General features: G+C 59.5%; 2 protein-coding genes across 12 annotated transcripts in view; both read right to left on the bottom strand.

Annotated features, from left to right (window-relative positions):
* Positions 1–457: 457 nt before the first annotated feature.
* Positions 458–7,496, bottom strand: CHRM4 (cholinergic receptor muscarinic 4). Its single transcript, XM_058527055.1, has 2 exons — positions 7,380–7,496; positions 458–2,490 (listed from the first exon to the last, which is right to left on the bottom strand). Exon 2 carries the CDS (start codon positions 2,459–2,461, stop codon positions 1,025–1,027), a length of 1,437 nt encoding a protein of 478 aa, XP_058383038.1. The 5' UTR covers positions 2,462–2,490; positions 7,380–7,496; the 3' UTR covers positions 458–1,024.
* Positions 7,497–11,068: 3,572 nt separating this feature from the next.
* AMBRA1 (autophagy and beclin 1 regulator 1) overlaps positions 11,069–19,178 on the bottom strand; it is a 168,570-nt gene continuing 160,460 nt past the window's right edge. For all 11 annotated transcript variants that reach the window (XM_058527033.1, XM_058527040.1, XM_058527037.1 and 8 more), the window contains one exon: positions 11,069–12,617. In XM_058527033.1, the coding sequence (XP_058383016.1) occupies positions 12,121–12,617 (497 nt within the window). In that variant the 3' untranslated portion in view covers positions 11,069–12,120. The remainder of the gene's footprint in view (positions 12,618–19,178) is intronic.

Genomic DNA, 19,178 nt, shown 5'->3' with positions numbered 1-19,178 from the left:
ACCAGGGCTGAGGGAAGGAACCCTGAAGACTCTAGAACAGACGCTCCCACCTCAGGCAAAGGGCTTTCGGGCTAGCCCACTGTCAATCAGGAAAGTTCTATCCATTGGGACAGCAGAGATGGGGGTTGCTTTCAGGGCCCCCGCCACCACTGTCACGGAAGCCTGTGTGGGTCAAGTCCACCCCTGTTCTCTCCCTGTGGTGACCCAGGCCTCCCTCACACTCTGCAGAGCTCAGCGGGAACGCTGCCCACCATGGCCCCACCTTCAGTATGTGTGACCTGGGGAGCGGGGAGGGCTCCTCAGAGTAAGGTGGACCCCTCTCTGCTTAGCCTGGGACCACGGTCCTGAGTGTGAATCCCTGACCTCCCGCTGGCCCATCCCGATGACCGGGACAGTGTTGTGGTGTGTGTAGGGTACCTCAGAGCCCACTCTACCCTGCCTCCAGCAAGCCCACCCCCCCGCCCAACCAGAGCCTGGCTGAGCAGCTGCAGCAAGGGGAGATTTCTGCCCCTGGCGTGGGATTTGGGAGGAGGGGGCTGCCTACATGCGGGGTGCAGGGGAGCAGAAAGCACCAATTACAGCAGAATGGAGGGCCCTACCCTTCCACTGCCTTCCTGAGCCTCTTTTCCCAAGCACCGGCCCCTTCGTTCCTCCCGAGGGGAGCCTGAGCTTCGGGCTCCGTTGTCCATTCTTGCAGCCACACAGGTGGGTCACAGTGGGGCAGGTGCCCACGTGGGCCAGCGCCCCCAGCTCCCTGAGGCAGGGCAACAGAGGCGGGCCAGGCGGTCCAGGTGCAGACCCCTCCTGGGGCTGACCCGCCTCGGCCTGAGCAGACATCTGGTCTCTCCAAATCCAGCCAGAGCCTCTTCCTGAGCCTCACCGGGTCTGGAGGCCCTCAGTTCTCCTCTTAGCGAACAAGAACACGGACAGGTGCCTCCAAGTCTCTGCCCCCCAGCAGCGGGGCCGTGTGGTCCCCCAGCGCACACATGCGACCACCAGCACCTCCTGTGGCACCCGTGCCTGCCTACCTGGCAGTGCCGATGTTCCGATACTGGCACAGCAGCAGGTGCCTGAAGGTCTTTTTAAAGGTGGCATTGCAGAGGGCATAGCAGGCAGGGTTGATGGTGCTGTTCACGTAGCAGAGCCAGTAGCCAATGGACCACACCGTGTCGGGAATGCAGCTCTGGCAGAAAGTGTTCACCAGGACCATGACGTTGTAGGGCGTCCAGGTGAGGATGAAGGCCAGCAGAATGGCGAAGATGGTCCGCGTCACCTTGCGCTCCCGCGCCGCCATCTGCCGCTTCTTGCGCACCTGGTTGCGGGCGATGCTGGCAAATTTGCGGGCCACGTTGGCCGCCGGACGCATGCCAGCTGGCGTGGCAGGCACAATCTCGATGGCTGTCACACACTCGTTGCCCGTCTGCTTCGTCACAATCTGGATCTTGGACCATTTGGAGGCCGGGTTGAGGGCCCGTGGCTGTAGGGAAGGGGCGGGCGTGGCAGGCGTGGTGGCCTCTGTGGTCGACAGCTCTGTGGGTGGTCGTTCCTTGGTGTTCTGAGTGGCGCTGCCCGAGCTGGACTCATTGGAAGTGTCCTTGTCGGCCACTGGACGCGGCGGGGGTGGCAGGACCGGGGGAGGGGCCTCCTCCAGCTTCCCGTTGCGCAGCTCCTCCCGAGCAGCTCCTCCTGGGGGCGGTTTCTTGATGCTCTGCTTCATCAGGGGGCTCTTGAGGAAGGCCAGAGTCTTGGCCTTCTTCTCCTTGGGGCCCTCAGACCGGTGCTTGTGAACTCGGCTGCGACTGGCCAGGGAGATGTGAATATAGAGCACAGTCATGATGACCACCGGCAGATAGAAGGCAGCGATGGCCGTGCCGAAGGTCACCGCGGGGTTGGACAGAAACTGGATGAAGCACTGGTTGTCCGGCACTGTCCGCTTGCCCACCACAAACTGCCAGAACAAGATGGCAGGCGCCCAGAGCACGAAGGACAGGACCCAGGCAGCCGCAATCATGAGGCCCGCCATCTTGGTGGTGCGCCGGGCTGGGTAGGTGAGGGGCTTGGTGACGCAGAAGTACCGGTCAAAGCTGATAATGAGAAGGTTCATGACAGAGGCATTGCTCACCACATAGTCCAGGGCCAGCCACAGGTCACAGACCACGGCGCCCAGAGGCCAGTAGCCCTTGATGATGTACACGGTGTAGAGGTTCATGGAGAATGCGCCTATGATGAGGTCCGCACAGGCCAGGCTGAAGAGGAAGTAGTTGTTGACTGTCTGCAGCTGCCTGTTGACCTTGATGGACAGCATCACCAGGATGTTGCCCACCACAGTCACCAGGCTCAGCGAGCCTGTCACCGTGGCGATGAATACCATCTCCACCGTCTCATAGCGGTTATGCGTTGACGTGACCAGGCGCACAGACTGGTTGCCCGCACTGCCATTGACCGGTGTGAAGTTCGCCATTTTGGTTAGCAGTAGTGGGTGGGCCGTGTCTGGAGGAGGAAGGAGAGAGAAAAGGGCTGAACCGTTGAGGTGGATTAGAGGGGTAATGTGGGGTGAACTGGAGGAACAGCATCCTGCAGAACCTTAGAGAACTCTGTCCATCACTTCCTCATTCGTTCATTCGTTCCTCGTTTATTGAGTGCCTATGTGTGAGCACTGTTCGAGGTGCTGGGGTTCCAGAGGTGAATGAGACGAGCACGGAGCTTACAATCGGATGAGGGGAGGCATACCAACATGTGAGCAACAAAGAAAGTGCTAGAAAGGAAACAAGGCAGCACGATGGTAGGGTGAGTGAGTCAGAGGACAGATGGGGTGGTTCCTCTCTGGGTGATCAGCAAAGGCCTCTCCAAGGAGGTGATCTGGATGATGACAAGGAGGCAGCCACAGGAAGAGCTACAGAGGCGGCCTAGTCAATGGCAATGGCAGGAGCAAAGGCCCAGGGGCATGTGTGAGGCAGGACAGAAGCCCAGTGTGGGTCGGGCCCAGGGAAGCGGGGAGGAGGGGGAGGGGAAGAGGGGCCCCAGACGTCAGCATGTGGCGCTGGTCAGAAGTGTCATTCATTCACCCTCTCGGTCATTTCTTAACCAAACGTTACCAGGGAATCTGTTCTCAGTCCCTACAGAAGACACTGGGGACAAAGCCAAATATATCAGCAGCTAATATTTATTGTCTCCTAAGTACCAGGCACTTTCTACACTTTTTATAAGTATTAACTCATTTCACCCTCACAACAAATTTATGAAGTAGATACTGTTATTTTTCACTACTTACAAATGGGGAAACTGAGGCACAGAGATGTTAAAGAAGCTGACCAAGCTTCCACAGCTCCTTGACGTCATGTTGCTGTCCCAGAGCTAAGGGTCCCGGCAGTGGGAGGCCCAAAGAGCCACAGGAGCCAGTGATCCCACCTGGGGAGGACCTGAGGTGGCATGGAGCCGAGAAGGTCCAAGAGGAGGAGGAGGGTGCATACCACTGTGGCACCCCCTCCCTGAGCCTTCAGGCCTGCCCCAGGGCATGGGGGTGCAGTGCAGGGGTAGCTTCGGACTGTCAGCGGCCAGGGGCTGCGACTCCTGAGGAATCGTGAAGGGCCCACCAGCTGACAAAGGACGCATGGGGCTTCCCAAGAGCCAGGGCCAGCCGTGCCCCAGCCTAACTGGGACCCCATAGGGTGAAAGAGTGTCCCAGAGGGGATAGAGGGGCGGCCAAAGGGCAGCCTTTGGCCGGCCTCTGAGGGTGCCCCCTGGCCCACCAGTACACATCGATGGCACCCCAGCTGGGGCCCCCCAAGCACAAAGCCCCTCCCCTGAGCCTGCACGCCCTCCCATCAGGCTCTTCTCCATCTCTGCTCTCTGTCTTCCTCTCCCATACTGGTGAGGGAGGCCCACACCCAGTGCGCTGTGCCAGGGCAGCCGCTCAGCCCAGCCTCCTTCACACCCGCCAACACGCGCACCATTACACACACGCACACAGGCCCCATCACAGCCCCGCCAGCCTCGCAGCGCACTGTCGTATAGACGCAGTTCTGTGCGTCTGTGTGTGAGAGAGAGGGAGAGGCAGGGGCGTGGGGAGGAAGGAGCACTCAGCCTGCCACCCAGACTGGAAGGCCAGCGGGTTCTAACTGTGCCGACTTAGAGGAGCCACCTCACTTCCTGCATCTGTCTTTCTCATTTGCAAAATAGAGAGGACTCCCGTCCTGGGACAACCTCGGAACAGCTATGGGGACCAGCAACTAAACTCCATCCCAGCAGGAAAATGCCCTGGAGGCTGGAGCCAAGTGCCCCCAGCCTGGCCTCAGCCCCACTAATCCACCATCGCAGATACAGTCCCACCCTCCTGGTGGGCCTGGTAGTTCAAGTTTGCCTGCCCAAATCCCGGGTTCAGAGGAGAGGCTCAGGGAGGGGTAGTGCCACCTCCAAGGTTACAAGGGAGTCAAGGGCGAAGACCAGATACCGCCTTCTCCCACACTCTCTGACAGCCCCTCTCAGCTCTGAGAGCCTCTGAAATGGAACCTCAGCCCTCACCCTCCAGGCTGGGAGGGCAGAAGCACCCAGCATGGAGAGGCCACCCTCCCCAGGCACGTGCAGGTGGGTGCAGGGTGGGCGGGAGTCATCTGTCCACCAGCCCCAAGGAAACCCTCGTTTTAGCCTCCCAGGGCCAGGACACAGGCCAGCAAGATCAGACCAGGGCTGGAGGTGCCAAATAGGAAAAACATATTAGCTACTGTTTATTGAGTGTTAATTTAACTGTGAGTCAGGAATCCCTCTGAGCTCTTTATATAGATTATCTGGTTTAATCCTTACAGCAGCCAGAAAATGCAGGCACGATCAGTAGCCTCATCTTAGGGATGCAACTTCTTAAAGCTGAGACCGATGTTAATTATCGTGCCCAAAGTCACCCAGTGTGTATATAAGCAGCGGTGGGGCAGGATCAGAACCCAGAAGCCACCTTCTCAACCCCAAAGTGCTGCTGCCTCGGAGTTGATTTCCTGCCTCTGCTCTCCTCCCATCAAAACCACACGACTAGGGGTCGGTCAGGTGAGGCCTGGGGAGGGTCCCCTCCCATTCCTTGCCGGCTCCCCCACTTAGCTTTCCCAGAAAAGAAGAGACCTCTTGCCTCTATCGGAGATGTCTTGTCTGCAACGAGCTGCGGAGTTCAGTCCCGCTCGGCCGTTTGGGGAGCTGCCCGCTGCCGATAGGGCGAGGCAAAGTGTCTCCCGCCCCTCACCCCAGCTGTCTTTCTGGACTCCTCCGGGTCTCCCGCGGGCATTCTGACCGCAACCCTCTCTAGCACGTTCCCTAGGATCCAGGCCCGCCTGAGATCCGGGGAAGCAAGCAGCTGCCGCCCTGGGCTGTGCGCACCGCTAGATGGCAATGTCGGTCCCTAGGTGCCAGCTGCGGACCTAGGGCGGGCGGTCTTCGCCACCGCCCCCAACTCGAACACGACGGCGGCGAACAGAGCAGGCCCCAGGCAGGGCCTCCCAGGGGAGGGACACGGGGCACCCTTGCCTGGCCCCGCCCCGGAGCTGCCTTCGGCTCCGCGCGGGGTTCAACCGTGGGAAAGTGAAGGGCGCCCGGATTCCACCCCGCACCCAGCGAGGAACGTGTGGGGCGGGAAGGCGAGTGCGAGTTCTGTTTGTGTGTGATGACTGGGGAGCGCGAGTAGAAGCTAGTAGCCGTCTGCATGTGCGTGTGTGCGCGCTCGGCCACGCCTGGATACCAGTGAGCCCGGGTGCACGTGAGCATGCCCGCGCCATGTGGACACGTGCATGTGCATGCGTGTGCGTGCCTGAAGCGCTGTGGCCTGAGGGATGCACACGGATCGAATGTGCCTGTACGTGTGAGCTTGTGTACAGGAGCAAATGCAGGGCCGACAGTAAGTGACCCGCCACATTCCAAATGCCCCTGTCGGGAGGCTCAACCACACCTTGGCTGTCTGAGCGCGAAGAAGGTCGGGCCAAGAGCCGGTGTCTGGATCACGCCCCGCCTGTGGGAAGGGTCCCAGGCAGGACGACAAGGCCAGACTACACCGTGCTGTGCGACAGGCCCTCTGACTTTGGGGCATCGTCACAGCCGAGTGCCCAGTGGTGTCGGCGTCCCCAAAGCTGCGGTGCGGAGTCCCAGCCTCAGACTGACTTCTGTCGAGGGGCCGCTGCTAGAGTCGCCCGACCCGGCATTGCAGGACACCAGGCTCAGCTCTGCATGCCCACTGCGCGTTATCGCCAAAGGGCGCACAGTCTGCGGGCGGGGGAGTGCGGGCAGCGCCCCATAACGGGGAGGCCCAGCGGGGGCTTGGGGCAGGCGAGTGTAACATTCTTCCCCCCCCCCACTCCTAATCCTGAACCCCCCCGGAGAGGCACCGTCTGGCTCCAGCGGCTAGAGGGGGCACCCGGGTTCTCAAGCCCGGGGCTTGGGCGGGCCTCGAGGGCGGGGTTGGGAGTTATTACTGGGCCCATCTGGAGGCTCCTCCACGTTTTCGTGGCGGTCGATGGGGCTCTGTCTCTCCGGTGCCCCGCCCTCCCCCAACCCCCTAGCACGCAGTTCCTGCAGCCTCTGGGCGTGGGCACCGTGCTTTCCCGGGTCCTCGAGCCCCCCCTTTCCCGGACCAGACGGGAGCGCGTGCTCTGGGTGCCGTGGGGGCGGGGGGTTTGGGGTGTGAGTCCTCGGTTCTTAGGCGTTCACTCTAGGACTCCGGGAAGGCTGTGGCCCTTGAATCTGTCCCTGGGGCGGGAGAGGAGACTCAGGAGTTCAGGGGAGAAGGGGGGCAGGCGATTTGGCATCGGCATTGCGCCTGACACTTCTGCCACGGGGCTCGGGGCTTGGCCCTGGATCCCCCGAGTTCTGAGCCTGGGCAACAGCCGGGGGTGGTGCTGGAGCGGGGCAGGGGCGCCAGGAGAGGGCAAGGGTGTTTTCTCTCGGGGTTCAAGGTCGCTGATGGAGGACTCCATGGACCGGAGTGGGCTGGCAGGGCCGGGGGGCAGGGAGACGGGCGGGAAAAAGGCTTTTTGGGGTTCCAGCGCCCGGCGCCCTGCAGAGCTGCCAGTGGGAGGGCAGGAGTGCGGGGTCCCGCCCCCGACGGCTGCGCCTGGCTCTTCAGGGGATGTGGGTGGGCACAGCCCCCCCAACCCCCCGACCTCTTGAATGTCCATTCCTTCCCAGAGATGCACCTGGGGGAGCCCCCGAGAGACACTGGGCCTTTCTTCCAGCGGGGCCCCTCACCTCCGGGCCCTCGGCAGCAACCAGCACCGCGCTCGCCCCCGAAGAAGCCTGCGGCCCGGGCCCCGGCGGACCCGCCTCCGGGAAGCCTCAGAGGGTCCAGGAGCTCCGCGTCCTTCTCCCCTGACCGAGTCCCCCCGCCCCCGCGCCGCCGCGGAGTCACTTACCAGACACCTCCGCCCCGCTCCCCTCGCACCTGACAGACGGCGGCACAGGCGGGCGGCCCCACGGGCCAGCGGGCGGGGCGGGCGGCCGGGCCGCGGGCCGGGGGCGGGGACGGGGTGCCGAGGGGCGGCCCCTGCTCCGCCCGCAGCTCCCGGCGCTGTGGCTCAGACTCGCGCTCACGCTCGCACTTTTCTCCGAGCCGCGTGATGTCACGGAGAAGCAGCCAATCCTGGTGGGGCCGCGCCGCCCGCCCCGGGCCGGCTACCCAACGGCGACGCGCGGGGGGCACCACCCGGGGCGTCGGGGACCCCAGCTACGCGCGCCCCTCACTGGAGCCGGCCGGCAGCTCCCCGCTCGGCCACTGTGGGGGCACCGCCCACGGTCTCCAGTGCTGCTTTCAGGGGGGCGCTGCCCTCCCGGGATGCTGGGGGAGGTGGGGTGTCCGCGTTGTCATGGGGACGCGGCGCCCCCTCGCGGGCTGGGGAGAGAGCTGGCAGCCCGGTCTGGCTGCGCTCCCCGCCTCCGCTCTGACCAAGCACCAGGGACCACGAGGTGGTTTCGCGCCCAGCCCGGATCTCACTCCCTACATGGCCCCGCTCGGAGTTAGACCGCGGAGGCGGAGTGTTTGACCCCAACAGGAGGCTATGGTGGGTGGGGTCGGCTCTGCCGCCACGGTTCCGTCGGGGCAGGGAGCCGAGGGCCGGCAGTGTGCAGCCTCTGGGCTGCGTGTTGGCCGCCGGGCAGCCCGAGGAGAGGGGCGCCGTCGGGGCCTGGGAAGGAGCTAGAGAGAGAAGACTGGCGGCGGTCCGCCGGGGAGGGAGGGGCCCGCGCATCGCACACAACCCCCGCCCGTCCCCCGCCCCCGCCCCCTCCGCCTGGGTCCCTGCTCCCGCGCTCCAGGCCGGGGAAGGAGTGCGCACCCGCTCTCCCAGCCCCGGGATGGGACAAGCCGCCTATCCGGCCGCTGCCTGGAGGGTGACTTCACCGATGCCTGAGGGAAAGCCGAGTGTCCAAGGTCACCGGGGACGAAGCCCGGAATGAGACCCCAGAGGGCGAGCCGCCGGTCTCTTGAGGTCTCCGGGAGCCGCACGGGCCGGAGCCTCGGGCCTTGGGGCCTTGCCTGCGCAGAGCGGGAGGGCCCGGGAGTCCGCGTCTGGGGCGCCCCCGGGACCGACCGCGGGGCGGCTTCAGCACCTCGGAGAGCTCCATCTCCGCCCTGACCTTGCCGGCTCCGCTCCACCCGCCCGCACCGGCGCTTCTGGCTCCCGGAGACCGCCCTTTCAGAGGCCGGTCAGAGTCGGACTCGCCCCCACGCCCGGGCCCCGAGGCCTGTCAGCCCAAACTCTCTGAGCGCAAACACCAGATTAATCTTAAGAAGCTGGTTCCTTTTCTTGGAAAAACAACTCAAGTCCTGCCTCTCCTCCACCCTCCCCCAAGGGGCCGGGCGGGGGGCTGTGTGTGTTGACGGGGAGGTGGAGGCGGGTATGGCAGTGGAGGGGAGGCGGCAGGAGCTGCCAGAGAAGGGGCGGGAACTCGGGCAAGAGCCAGCGCTCGGGGCTCTTGGTGGGGGGTTCTGCAGGCTGAACGGGGAGGTGGAGGTCAGGTCCCCAGTGCTCCAGAGGGCAAGGGCTGGAGTTGGCTGGCTGGGCTAGAGTGAGAAGCCATCATCTTTACGTGAATGATCTGGTCTCCCATGATCCTCACAACCAAGGACGAAAGAAGCGCTGTTGTTCTTGCCCCCACTTCACAGGTGAGGAAACAGGGTCGGTTGGTTGGTATGACAATTAGATGACAGTGCTGCACTTGTTCCACTTTGCCACATCCCAACTAGGCTCCAGGAGAGCTAGGAGGGTGGAAGTGGGTGTGTGCAAGTGGGGTTGGGGGAGGCGATACTAACAACGGTCAGATGGGGAAACAAGCAAGACCAAGGACTGGAGGCCACAGAAAACAGAAATGTCTCCAACTCCTGTATTGAGTTCTTCCAGAAGCTGTCAGGCAAAGCTACTCCAGTTTCTCAGAAATCCCTACTTGGGGTGGGGGGAGGCCTTTGTCCTCCCCCAATCCCAGAACCCACAGTGGAATTGTGGAGAGCTGAGTCGGGAACCAGGGGACCTGGTTTAGTCTTTGCTCTCTGCCTTTGATCCAACTGGGTCCACACAACTTCTCTGAACCTATTTCCTCATCTCCAAATGGGATTGTCAAGCTCTGCTCTGCTGACCCCACAACCTTGTTACAACATGCAAGGGGCCCCTGGAAAGCTTTACTACCAGGGAGGCTCTATCCACTAGGCAAGGGCTTTCTAAGGAAAGGGGCTGGTGTGGGGACAGGAAGGTGTTGATAGGGGCCTCCAACAGGTAGGAGCTGGGTTCATCCTTGGCCAGAGAGGGCAGAGGCGAGGCCTGCCAGGACTGAATTTGGATCACCTCACCCACAAGGCTTCCTCATACCCCTTTTTCCAAAATAACAGAGGAAGTCAGGGTCCCAACTGGGCTCAAACCCTGGCTCCATCAGCTGGTTGTGTGGTCTGGGGTAACATCAGCACCCACCTCCGAGGGTTTTTGTGATGAGAATTGAGTGATAATACACATTGAGTCCTTAGTACATGGTTTACACTCAACATAGTCCCCACTGTCAGAGCAAGGAATTCTTCCTCCCGCTGTGGGGAGTATGTGGGGCGCCCTTCTCCTTCCATCCTTCAATGCCTGGCTCAAACCTCATCTTTCCAAGCTCAAATGACTCGAGATCATTGAGCTGGAAGTAACTTGAAGAGGTTGCACAGTACAAGCCCTGCATCCTACTGCAAGGGAGGAAAGTGAAGCAGAGAAAAGGCAAGTGGCTTGCCCAAGGTCACACAGCTAGCTTATGTGTCTTTTAGTCAAAGAGTCTCGTTTTATATATATGATTTTCTAGAAAATTCTAGTGTTCCTAACTAGATAGCTCTTCAGACTGCTTTGTATTACTTGCTTGCCCATTTAATCTTTTAGTTTTGTCTCTCTTGGGGCAGAATCTCTAATTCTGTGTGCTCCATGGTGTCTGGGACAGAGTTGGGCACACAAAAGACACTCAAGAAATATGCGTTGCCTGCAAAAAGCCCTGGGTGGGCCTGATTGTCCTTTATGCTCTGTAAGAGCTGGGCAAATATCCTTCTCCTACTTTCTAACTGGCTTGAAACTTGAAGTGGCCAGGGCCCATTAACAGAGCAGGCCCTTCAGTCACTGTACTGAGGACACAAAGTAAAGGGAGCCCTGAACAGCCAGCAAATGGCATCTCTGACCAAGCTCCCTGCCTGGCCAGACCAGACACCCACTATGGGTGGTTCCCCAGGACTGGAGGGGATCCAGTTTTTTGGCCAGTTACATCTTCACTCCAGGCCCATAGTCCTGGGTAGGAAGCAATCAGGATGAGCGACCTTCCCTCATTCTTACCTACCCACCCATCACTGTCAAGGTTGCCCCAACCCTTAGCAGGTCCCCAGGAAGCAGGAGGTGGTGGCACACAGAGAAGCAGTATGAAGCAGAGGTGGCAGCTCTTACCTGAGCGGCTTCTGAGGCGTCAGATAGGGCTCCCCACCTAGGACAGCAGTACCAGAAACAGTGCCTGAGAATGTGGGTCCGGCTCAGTTCAATGACCCTCTTCTCCCCCAATCCCCACCCCCTCCATCCTCCATGGAGACAAACAGAGACGAGCCAAGTGAGGGGCATGTCATCATTTTAATGATGTAGATCTTTGGTGTTTCCCTCATTAGCAGTCAGACTATCCCCTCTCCTCCCACCACAATGGTTCTATGATGAGTTACAAACAGAAAAGAAATCACATTTTCATACTAAAAACAAAATAATCAGAGCCTTGATTTCTCCACTAGAAACTACACGTACAGTTCAAGATTCCACATGCAACACCTTAAATCACAGACCAAGACCTCACATTCTGACCTGGAGTCTCCTCCCCTCCCCCAGCCTTGGGCTGGCTGTGGCCTAGGCTCAGGTAATACTGACACCCACAGGTGCTGCTCTGAGGGCCATGGAGCGGGGGAGAGGAGCTTGTGGACAAGCCCTGGGGGCTGGCCAGCCTACACCCCCCACTCCTGAGTGAGGACCTGCCCACGGTCCCTTGGCCCCAGCCTGTATCAGGCTAGCAGGCTGCCCCCTTCACTCCATGGTTGTCCCCATTAGTAAGTGCCAGAAGTCCCTGTGCTCAGGAATCTGGGAGCCCGGCCTGACCCTTACTGTAGTTCTTGTGGGGTAAGATGATCAAGAGGGGCCAAAGCTCTGACAGGCTCAGTGATGGAGGTGGTTTCTAGGGCCAGGCTGCTCCTCCTGCTCTTGGGCTCCTAGTGGCTCTGCCCACACAACAGATGGACAGGGCAAAGCTGCCCTAGTGGCCACTGTCTAGGATGGTTTGGCCCAGATCTGGAAGACTGTTCACCCTTCTGGGGCTCTCTGCCCAGAGCTGAGTTCCTTGAGCCATGTTTCTAGGAGAAACGGGGGTTCATGGCAGGGATTCCCACTTGCTCCTCCATTCCCACTGAGCACAGCAGTGTGGCTGCCCTGGGCTCCAGATCCTGGAAGGTTCTAGGCCCGAGGCAAGCCTGCCCATTCGACTGCCTCATGCCCAATGACTCTGGCTGCCTCTCGACACCCCCCCTCGCAGCCCGCAGCTCTTCCGCGTGTCCAGTTCCCAGTCAGCTGTGAGGTCCGGCTTCTGCTCAGCGGCTCGAGGGGAGGCACCAGTGCACGTCTGTCTCTACCTGTTTCGCGGCTCCCCACTGGGGCCTGCAGCTTCCCCCCTGCTGCTGCCACTGCCATCAGGAAGGTGGTTGTTACTGGTCAGGTCGCAGTGCAGGGTTGGTCCCTCAGTGCTGGGGAGGGGGACAGGAGGAGGGACAGAGGAGGAAGAGGGCAGGGTTGGCTGGGGAGGCTCCTGCCCAGGGCTACCAGGCTGGTCCCAGGAGGCTGTTCGGGGGCTTAGGCTTTGCTCTGCCAATTGCCCAGGTTCTGGGAGCAGTCCTCTAGAGGTGGAGGGCTGGGGCGAGGTGGCGCGGGTGGCACCGGGCTCGGTGCCCGTCTGGGAGCTGCGGTGAATGCGGTGGCTGACAATGATGTTGTTGCCGAAGCCGCCCATGGAGGCCATGGTGGTACTCTGTTCCCGCTGCACCACGGCTGTCATGCCCCCTTCTGCCATCAGCCGCTGGATCCTACTGAGAGCATCTTCCCCACTGGCACCGTACTCTGAACCCTCACCTGGAAGGTACAGAGCAGAAGAGAGCGGGAATTAGCTGCTGGCCTGGGCCTCTAAGTTGGGCAGACACCCTCTAGTAGGAGCTGGGGGATTCCAGGCTAAAAGGAGAAGCAAGAGGAGGCCCACTCTCTCATTCTGAGAATCAGTCAGAGACTCAAAAGCTAGACAAGACTCCTTGAATGATCCTAATTCATACTTCTGTTTTACTGGTGGGGAAACTGAGGCCTAGGATGGCATGAGGCGGCCAAAACTACTCAGCCAGTTAAGAGGCAGAGCTGGACCAGAAGGCAGGTGTTCGGATTGAACCCTTTCGGCACCAGTAGCAGGCTAGTCACGAACTGAATGACGGCGGCTGAGGAAGTGGGCCGACAGCTGGCTTTGTCTGCCAGCCCTGGCTTGGGGAACCTGGTAGCCCCAGCTCTGGATCGGGTAGGCTGCCTGGTCTTGGGCAAGACAGGGCACCTACAGGGAGCACCATTTCAAAGCTGTGCTGTCTCTGCTCAGTGTTGTTCTGTTTCTGTTACTTCCTGAGAGGCGACGAGGACGACTGGATCTTCAACTGTTCCCTGGGAGGCATTCTGTCTCCTTTCTCCCCCTTTACCCATCAACTTCCTGGGTTATTTCCCACGTGCTGTTTCCTGAGGCTGGGGTCTGATCCTCTCATCTTTCCCTAGAGACAGCCAACCACCCAGGCCTGAGGCTTCAGCGTGCATCTCCAGGGAGGGAAAGAAGGTTCTGCTCATTCCCCAAAGGCCTGGGCACTCCCTTGTGTGGCAGCAGGTGAGGCTTTGGCTCAAATCTCAGTTCTGCCCCTCACGAACTGTGTGACCTTGGATAAGTCCCTTAACATCTACATCCCTCAGTTTCCTGCCTTGTAAAAGAGGAATCCGGCTTGCGCAGTGCTGGGCAGAGGAAAGGAGATAAAGCTCCCGGAGGGCCAGCATGTGCCGGGCACTCAGCTAGTGGTGGCTGTGGTGAGTAACCTGGAGTCTGGGGTGGAGCTCCGTCCTGAGGGACCTGCCCTCCAGCCTGTGCTCAGCCCTCACGGTGCAGGTAAGAGTCCCAGCCTGCGGACAACTATGACCAGGGCTCCCGGGCTGCCAGGGTGGCTCGACTGAACTATGGATTTATTTCCTTTGGCGGCCTGCTGGCCAGTTTGGGATTTTTGCAGTTTTGGGGGCTTTGGTGGTTTTTTGCTTTTTTTGGGCACTTGCTGTCAACAGCTATTTTTGCAAGACTGTCTTTGCTCCCTTCCTGTCCAGTTCCTTCTCTCTGCTTGCCTTGTTAGAGCTGGGTTTCCAGCCAGCCAGTTTCACAGCTTAGCTGCGCCTGAGCCCCATTAGCTCTCTCCCTCCTCACTGGTGCTTGGCAGCCTCACACTAGTAGTTCTCCCTCCGGGTCTCAGCGAGACAGTTCTCCTCAGCCCGGAGCAGTGGGGACACCGCCTGGCCTTCCTCTTACACCCAGCTTCTTTTTCTCCAGAGCTCCTGGTAAACTCTGCCACGCCAGCCCGCCCCTCAAGGCCGCTGCCCTTACACACTCCCCCCCAGACAGCTCAGTGCCAGCTCCCAGGGCGGAAGGAAAGAGAACCTGAAGGGCTCTCCAAGTACTTCTCTCAGGGGAAAGCAATGGGGCAGAGGGTAAGAGGAAAGGTCAACCTAGGGCCTCCGTGCCAAAAGGGCTGCCTGGGGAGGGCCCATGGGGACCTCCCTGTGCTCGTTGCCACCCCCATTGCTTTCCAAGAACTCTGTGCACTGAGGGCCTGCCTTCCTCCCCAGCCCGGTCTGGGACATGCAGCGGGCTGGCCCGAGGCCTGCTGGCACTGGAGCTCACTGTGCTGGGATCTGTGCCTGTGAACTATCAGCTCTTTTCATGTAGATCCCCTCTAGGGGCAGGACAGGGCTGCCTTGGGGCCCAACAGGAGCTGTCACAGCCAGGCCCTCAGAGAGGCCCTCCCATCCTCTCCCCCTGCACCTGTGGCTCTGGTCCTGCCACCTCTCACCACGAGAGGCCCTACTGCCTAACTTTGTCTGGCTTCTCACCCTTCCCTTTCCACCCAGCCTCCACGCTGCTGCCATGAGCGTCCCAATTCAGCTCCGATTCAGTGAGTTCTAGTTAAGTCCATACTCTGTTCAAAACCTAGCAGCTTAAGAGCCCTTCAAGTAGTCAAGACTCCCTAGCTTGAGATGTAAGGTCAGGTCCCAGGCTCCTCCCCGACCATCCCCTCTTCCTGCACCCGCTGACCTCCCTGCAGCCTGCTCGGCACAGCTATGTGGCCCCTGCCTGCACACACAGGGACACACTGTGGATGCTCTACCAGCTATGCGCTGGCCCATCTCCTCATGTCCCAAGTCCACTTATCTTCAAGGGCCAATGCAAATACCACCTCTCTCACCTGGCCTTCTGTGGTCCCCCAGCTGGAAGTGGCTGCTGCTTCTCTGTGCGCTCACAGCACCCACACCTCTCTGCAAGAACTATCTGTGGCTGTGGCATCTCCCTTCTGGGCTGTAAGTTCCTGAAGGTCCTGGACTAGGTTTTATTCATCTTTGGGTCCAACGTCTAAGACGCGGTCTTGCACTTGGTGTCTACTTGTCAGATGAATGTGTGGGTGAATAAAAGGGCTCCCAGGCTGCTACAGGCGCTCCTGACTTAAGGTGGCTTCAGAAAACTGGTCACATGTCACCTCTCTGCCGTGGGAGAAGCACTTATACATCTGACTCCTTTCAGGACTTGCTTCTTGAGGGAAGAGACACAGCTTCATCCCTCAATCTGATTCCCTCTGCAGTACCTTGATTCATGACGCCTAACACAACACCAGACATAAAGTAAGTGCTCAAAAAGGATTAGATGGAAGAATTAAAAATGTAGACACGAATGGTTTCCTCAGGGTTGGGTGAAGATAGCTTCAGCCTAAAGAAGCGTGAGCTGTGCATCTCTCTTGGGAACTCTAAGTCAAGGCTAAGAGCCACTGAAGGCAGCCGGCACATTCTTCAAGAGGAAAACAGGGGCGGCCTGGTGCCGCAAGCAGTTAAGTGCGCGCGCTCTACTGCAGCGGTCTGGGGTTAGCAGGTTCGGATCCTGGGCGTGCACCGACGCACCGCTTCGTAAGCCATGCTGTGGCGGCGTCCCATATAAAGTAGAGGAAGATGGGCACGGATGTTAGCTCAGGGCCACTCTTCCTCAAGAAAAAAGGGGAGGATTGGCATCGGATGTTAGCTCAGGGCTAGTCCTCCTCACACACACACACCAAGAAAAGAGGAAAACACACTGGAGCCTGAGGGAAACGGCAGCCAGGGCCAGGGATCCAAGCTATTAGCTCCAGGAGCAGTGGTGGCCACAGGGGTTAATTCTGCTGTCTCCTTCCCTGTCGCAAAAGCATTTCTTTTTGTCTGAAAAATGGGAGGGGCCAGCCCCCCTGGCATAGCAGTTAAATGTGTGCGCTCTACTGCTGGAGGCCCAGGTTCAGATCCCGGGCACGCACCGACGCACTACTTGTCAGGCCATGCTGTGACGGCGTCCCACATAAAAGTGGAGGAAGATGGGCATGGATGTTAGCTCAGGGCCAGTCTTCCTCAGCAAAACGAGGAGGATTGGCACAGATGTTAGCTCAGGGCTGATCTTCCTCACACACAAAAAAAGGGAAATTGGTTTAGTGCTGACATGACATCTTTTCCTTGGCAAGTTCTAAGGTACATTCTGGATGCAGAGGTCACGGTGGAATCAGCAGCTTCCCACAATGCCCTGTAACCACATTCAATTATGGGGGTTTCACTGCCCAGAAGAGGGAGGTGGGGCTGAGCCCAACCAGGAACTGCTCTTCCTGCCTTTAGGGGCACACTGGTTTCCCGGCCCCTCGCTTTTCACATCTGCTTTTCCCAGGCCCAGGGCCCCAGCTACTGCAGCTGGTCAATTAGCATCTTCACCAGACAAGAAAGAGGCCCAGGCGACCTTTCCCCAGGGGTCAGAGGCAGAGCCGTGGGCTCCTCGAATAGTGTGGCACAGCCAAGCTCAGGGCCAGGGCCTTGCCTCCACTCCATTCATTCCACACACCTCCTGAGTGCCTACTGTATGTCAGCCAGGAGATATCAGTGCTGGGAGCAAACAGTGACCCAGGGAATGCTACCCTCCCTTTCTGAGTGACAGGGTAGGGAAGCTTTAAAGCTGGACAAGCAAAAGAGCTGACGACTGCCAATTCCCCCGCAGAGGGCTCTTCTAGAAAGAGCTGAATAGATTTTAATCAATTTTTATAGAACAAGAAAATGAGGAGTAGCCTGGGAATCCTTCGGTGTTAGCTGACAGGAAAGGGCTAAGGGAGGGGCAGGCCACAGAAAAGTAATTACTACCAGCAGAGCTGGTTTCCCACACTAATAAATCTGGGACCCTGGAGTGCGTGGGGGAGTGTGTAGGTGGTATCTTCCCGGATTCCACCTTCTAGCTAAGCCCAGAAGAAGGATTAACCAACTTGACTAGGGATTTCCTCTACATGTTCCTGCAGAAGTGGCCACCAGCGTGCCAACGTGGAGAGGAGGCAGGGGCTGGGAGTGGGGTGGTGGTGTGTGGAGCTGCTGGGCCTGCCTGCTGGATGGGGAAGGGGTCCAGAGAGGAAGTCTGAGCCCAGGGAGATCCCTGATTCCCGGTCCCCCTGCCTTGCTACCAGAACAGCAGGAATGGTTGGTGGTCAGCGGGGTGGGCACCAGATGAGGCTGGCCAGTGACATCCATCTGTCAATTCCCCACACCCCTGCCCCAAGCCTCACCTCCTCTCCCCTTACTTCTTTCTAGGTGTGGGGTTTCTGAAAGGGACTGTGATGTTGAGAAGGGCTGGAGGTCCAGAGCTCTAGGCCAAGTTCACAGGGCCACAGGACGACGCAGAGAGCTCTCTGAGCCTTCTCTGCCAAGGCTCCAGCTCCTGCCCGCCACTGCTGAAGAGCGCCTCTGCCCCCCGAAGGCTCATCCTCCACCACCTGCTCTCCCTTCTGGGGAGGAGATGAGGAGAGAATGAGGTTCTGGCCTCTTGAAACTAGGAAAGAGAGCCTCCTTCCTCCTGCCAGCCCTCCACTGCCACTCCCAAACAGGAAAAAAGGAACTTGTAATTGACTGGAGGTCAGAAAAAAGCAGAGGATTCTGTGGGAGGTGAAACACCAGAGGATGCTCTTCTTCTCAAGCTGGCAGCTCCTGGTCCCAGAGCCCCTGCTGTACTTTACCTTCAGGAAGAAGGCTTCACTCCCAGCCCAGGTCCCTGTAATCTGCCCTCCCTGCCCACCAGCCTCAGGTCTCAGCATGTGCTGGACAGGCCCCGAACACGAACCTGCTAGCGGTCCTCTGTGCAGTGTGATGATTGGGAACTCGGTGCCCTGGCAGGTGCCGTCCCCTCTGCCAGGAATGTCCCCCCATCGCCCTGGGCCTAACTCCTACTCATCCTTGACGGCTCAGCTCAGGGTCACCTCCTCCAGAAGTCATCCCCAAGCCCCAGAGGTGGCATGGCCCCCCTTCCTTTTTACCCCCGAGGTCCTTATCCCACTAAGCGACTATGTGCTGGGTGTCCGCCTCCCTCTCTAGACTTTGCGTTCCGTGGGGAAGGACCAAGGCCTATTTGTCTTTGTAGGCCAAGCAGCTGACCGATGGCAGACAATCAGTAAATGGCCATGAGATCAATTCAGAGGGGGCTGCCTGAGACTTAGTCTTTAGCCTGGGGATGGCTGGAGAAGGCTTCTACTCTCTCCTCCTCAGGAGGCCTGAAGCTGCAACTGGCGGCTCCAGCCAGCACTGCCAGCTGCTGACGTCCACACCAAGGGGGTTTCCACCCAGCAAAGGGTCACGGGCCTTGGATGTAGAAGGTGGCCTGGGCCACACACCAAAAGAGACTTAATTTAAAAATTTCGGTTCCTGGCAACAAGAAGGCCAGTGCCCTGTGCGGGGTCTGCAGTAGAGAAAGCTGTTCCCGGGGCTGACTCTGCCTGATGCACACCACGGCTTCTCCTCCCAGGGTCTCTTTTGAGCAAATGGCTCAACACAGACCTAGAAAACGTGTTTGGAGGCTGCCTTGTTTGGAGCGCAGGCCAGCAAGGGGCTCGGCAGGGGTGCGGAGAGTCCCTGAGTGAGAACAGCCTGTTTATCACAGCTGCCGACAGACTCCAAACTGGCCTGAGCTCTACCGCTGGGAAGTGCTAATTGCTTCTTAGACGTGTGAGGCTGGCACCGAGAGCCAAGGCCAAGGCTGGCAGAGCCACATCTGAAAAAGGTGAGAGGAAGGGCTGACTCCATGCCAAGCTGCAGCCAAAATGGCAATGAGCCCACGGAGCGTGAGGGCCTCACCTGTGGCAGGCCCAAATCTGCCACGCAAGCAGGGGCAGACAGGCTGCCCTGTGGGGTGACGCCCCTGGAATGAGAGCCTGCTGCAGGGAGTCTCTCGTCGCCTTCTCCATCTAGGTTCCTCCATGGGCTCTCTCTCTGGAATAACTGGGGTCCCCCAAGTGTTAGAGAAGAGGGAGGTCGGGGTACTTGGTGGCAGCTGAGCAAGGCTGGAAGAGCAGCTCAGCTTGCTGGAAACAGCGACCCAGACCA

Source organism: Diceros bicornis, chromosome 31 (assembly GCF_020826845.1).
Source record: "Diceros bicornis minor isolate mBicDic1 chromosome 31, mDicBic1.mat.cur, whole genome shotgun sequence".
Lineage (NCBI taxonomy): Eukaryota > Metazoa > Chordata > Mammalia > Perissodactyla > Rhinocerotidae > Diceros > Diceros bicornis.
This window is presented reverse-complemented; position numbering and strand designations above follow the sequence as displayed.

Excerpts from the sequence above, each read along its gene's own strand:
- CHRM4 (XM_058527055.1), bottom strand. The coding sequence starts at position 2,461 with ATGGCGAACTTCACACCGGTCAATGGCAGTGCGGGCAACCAGTCTGTG.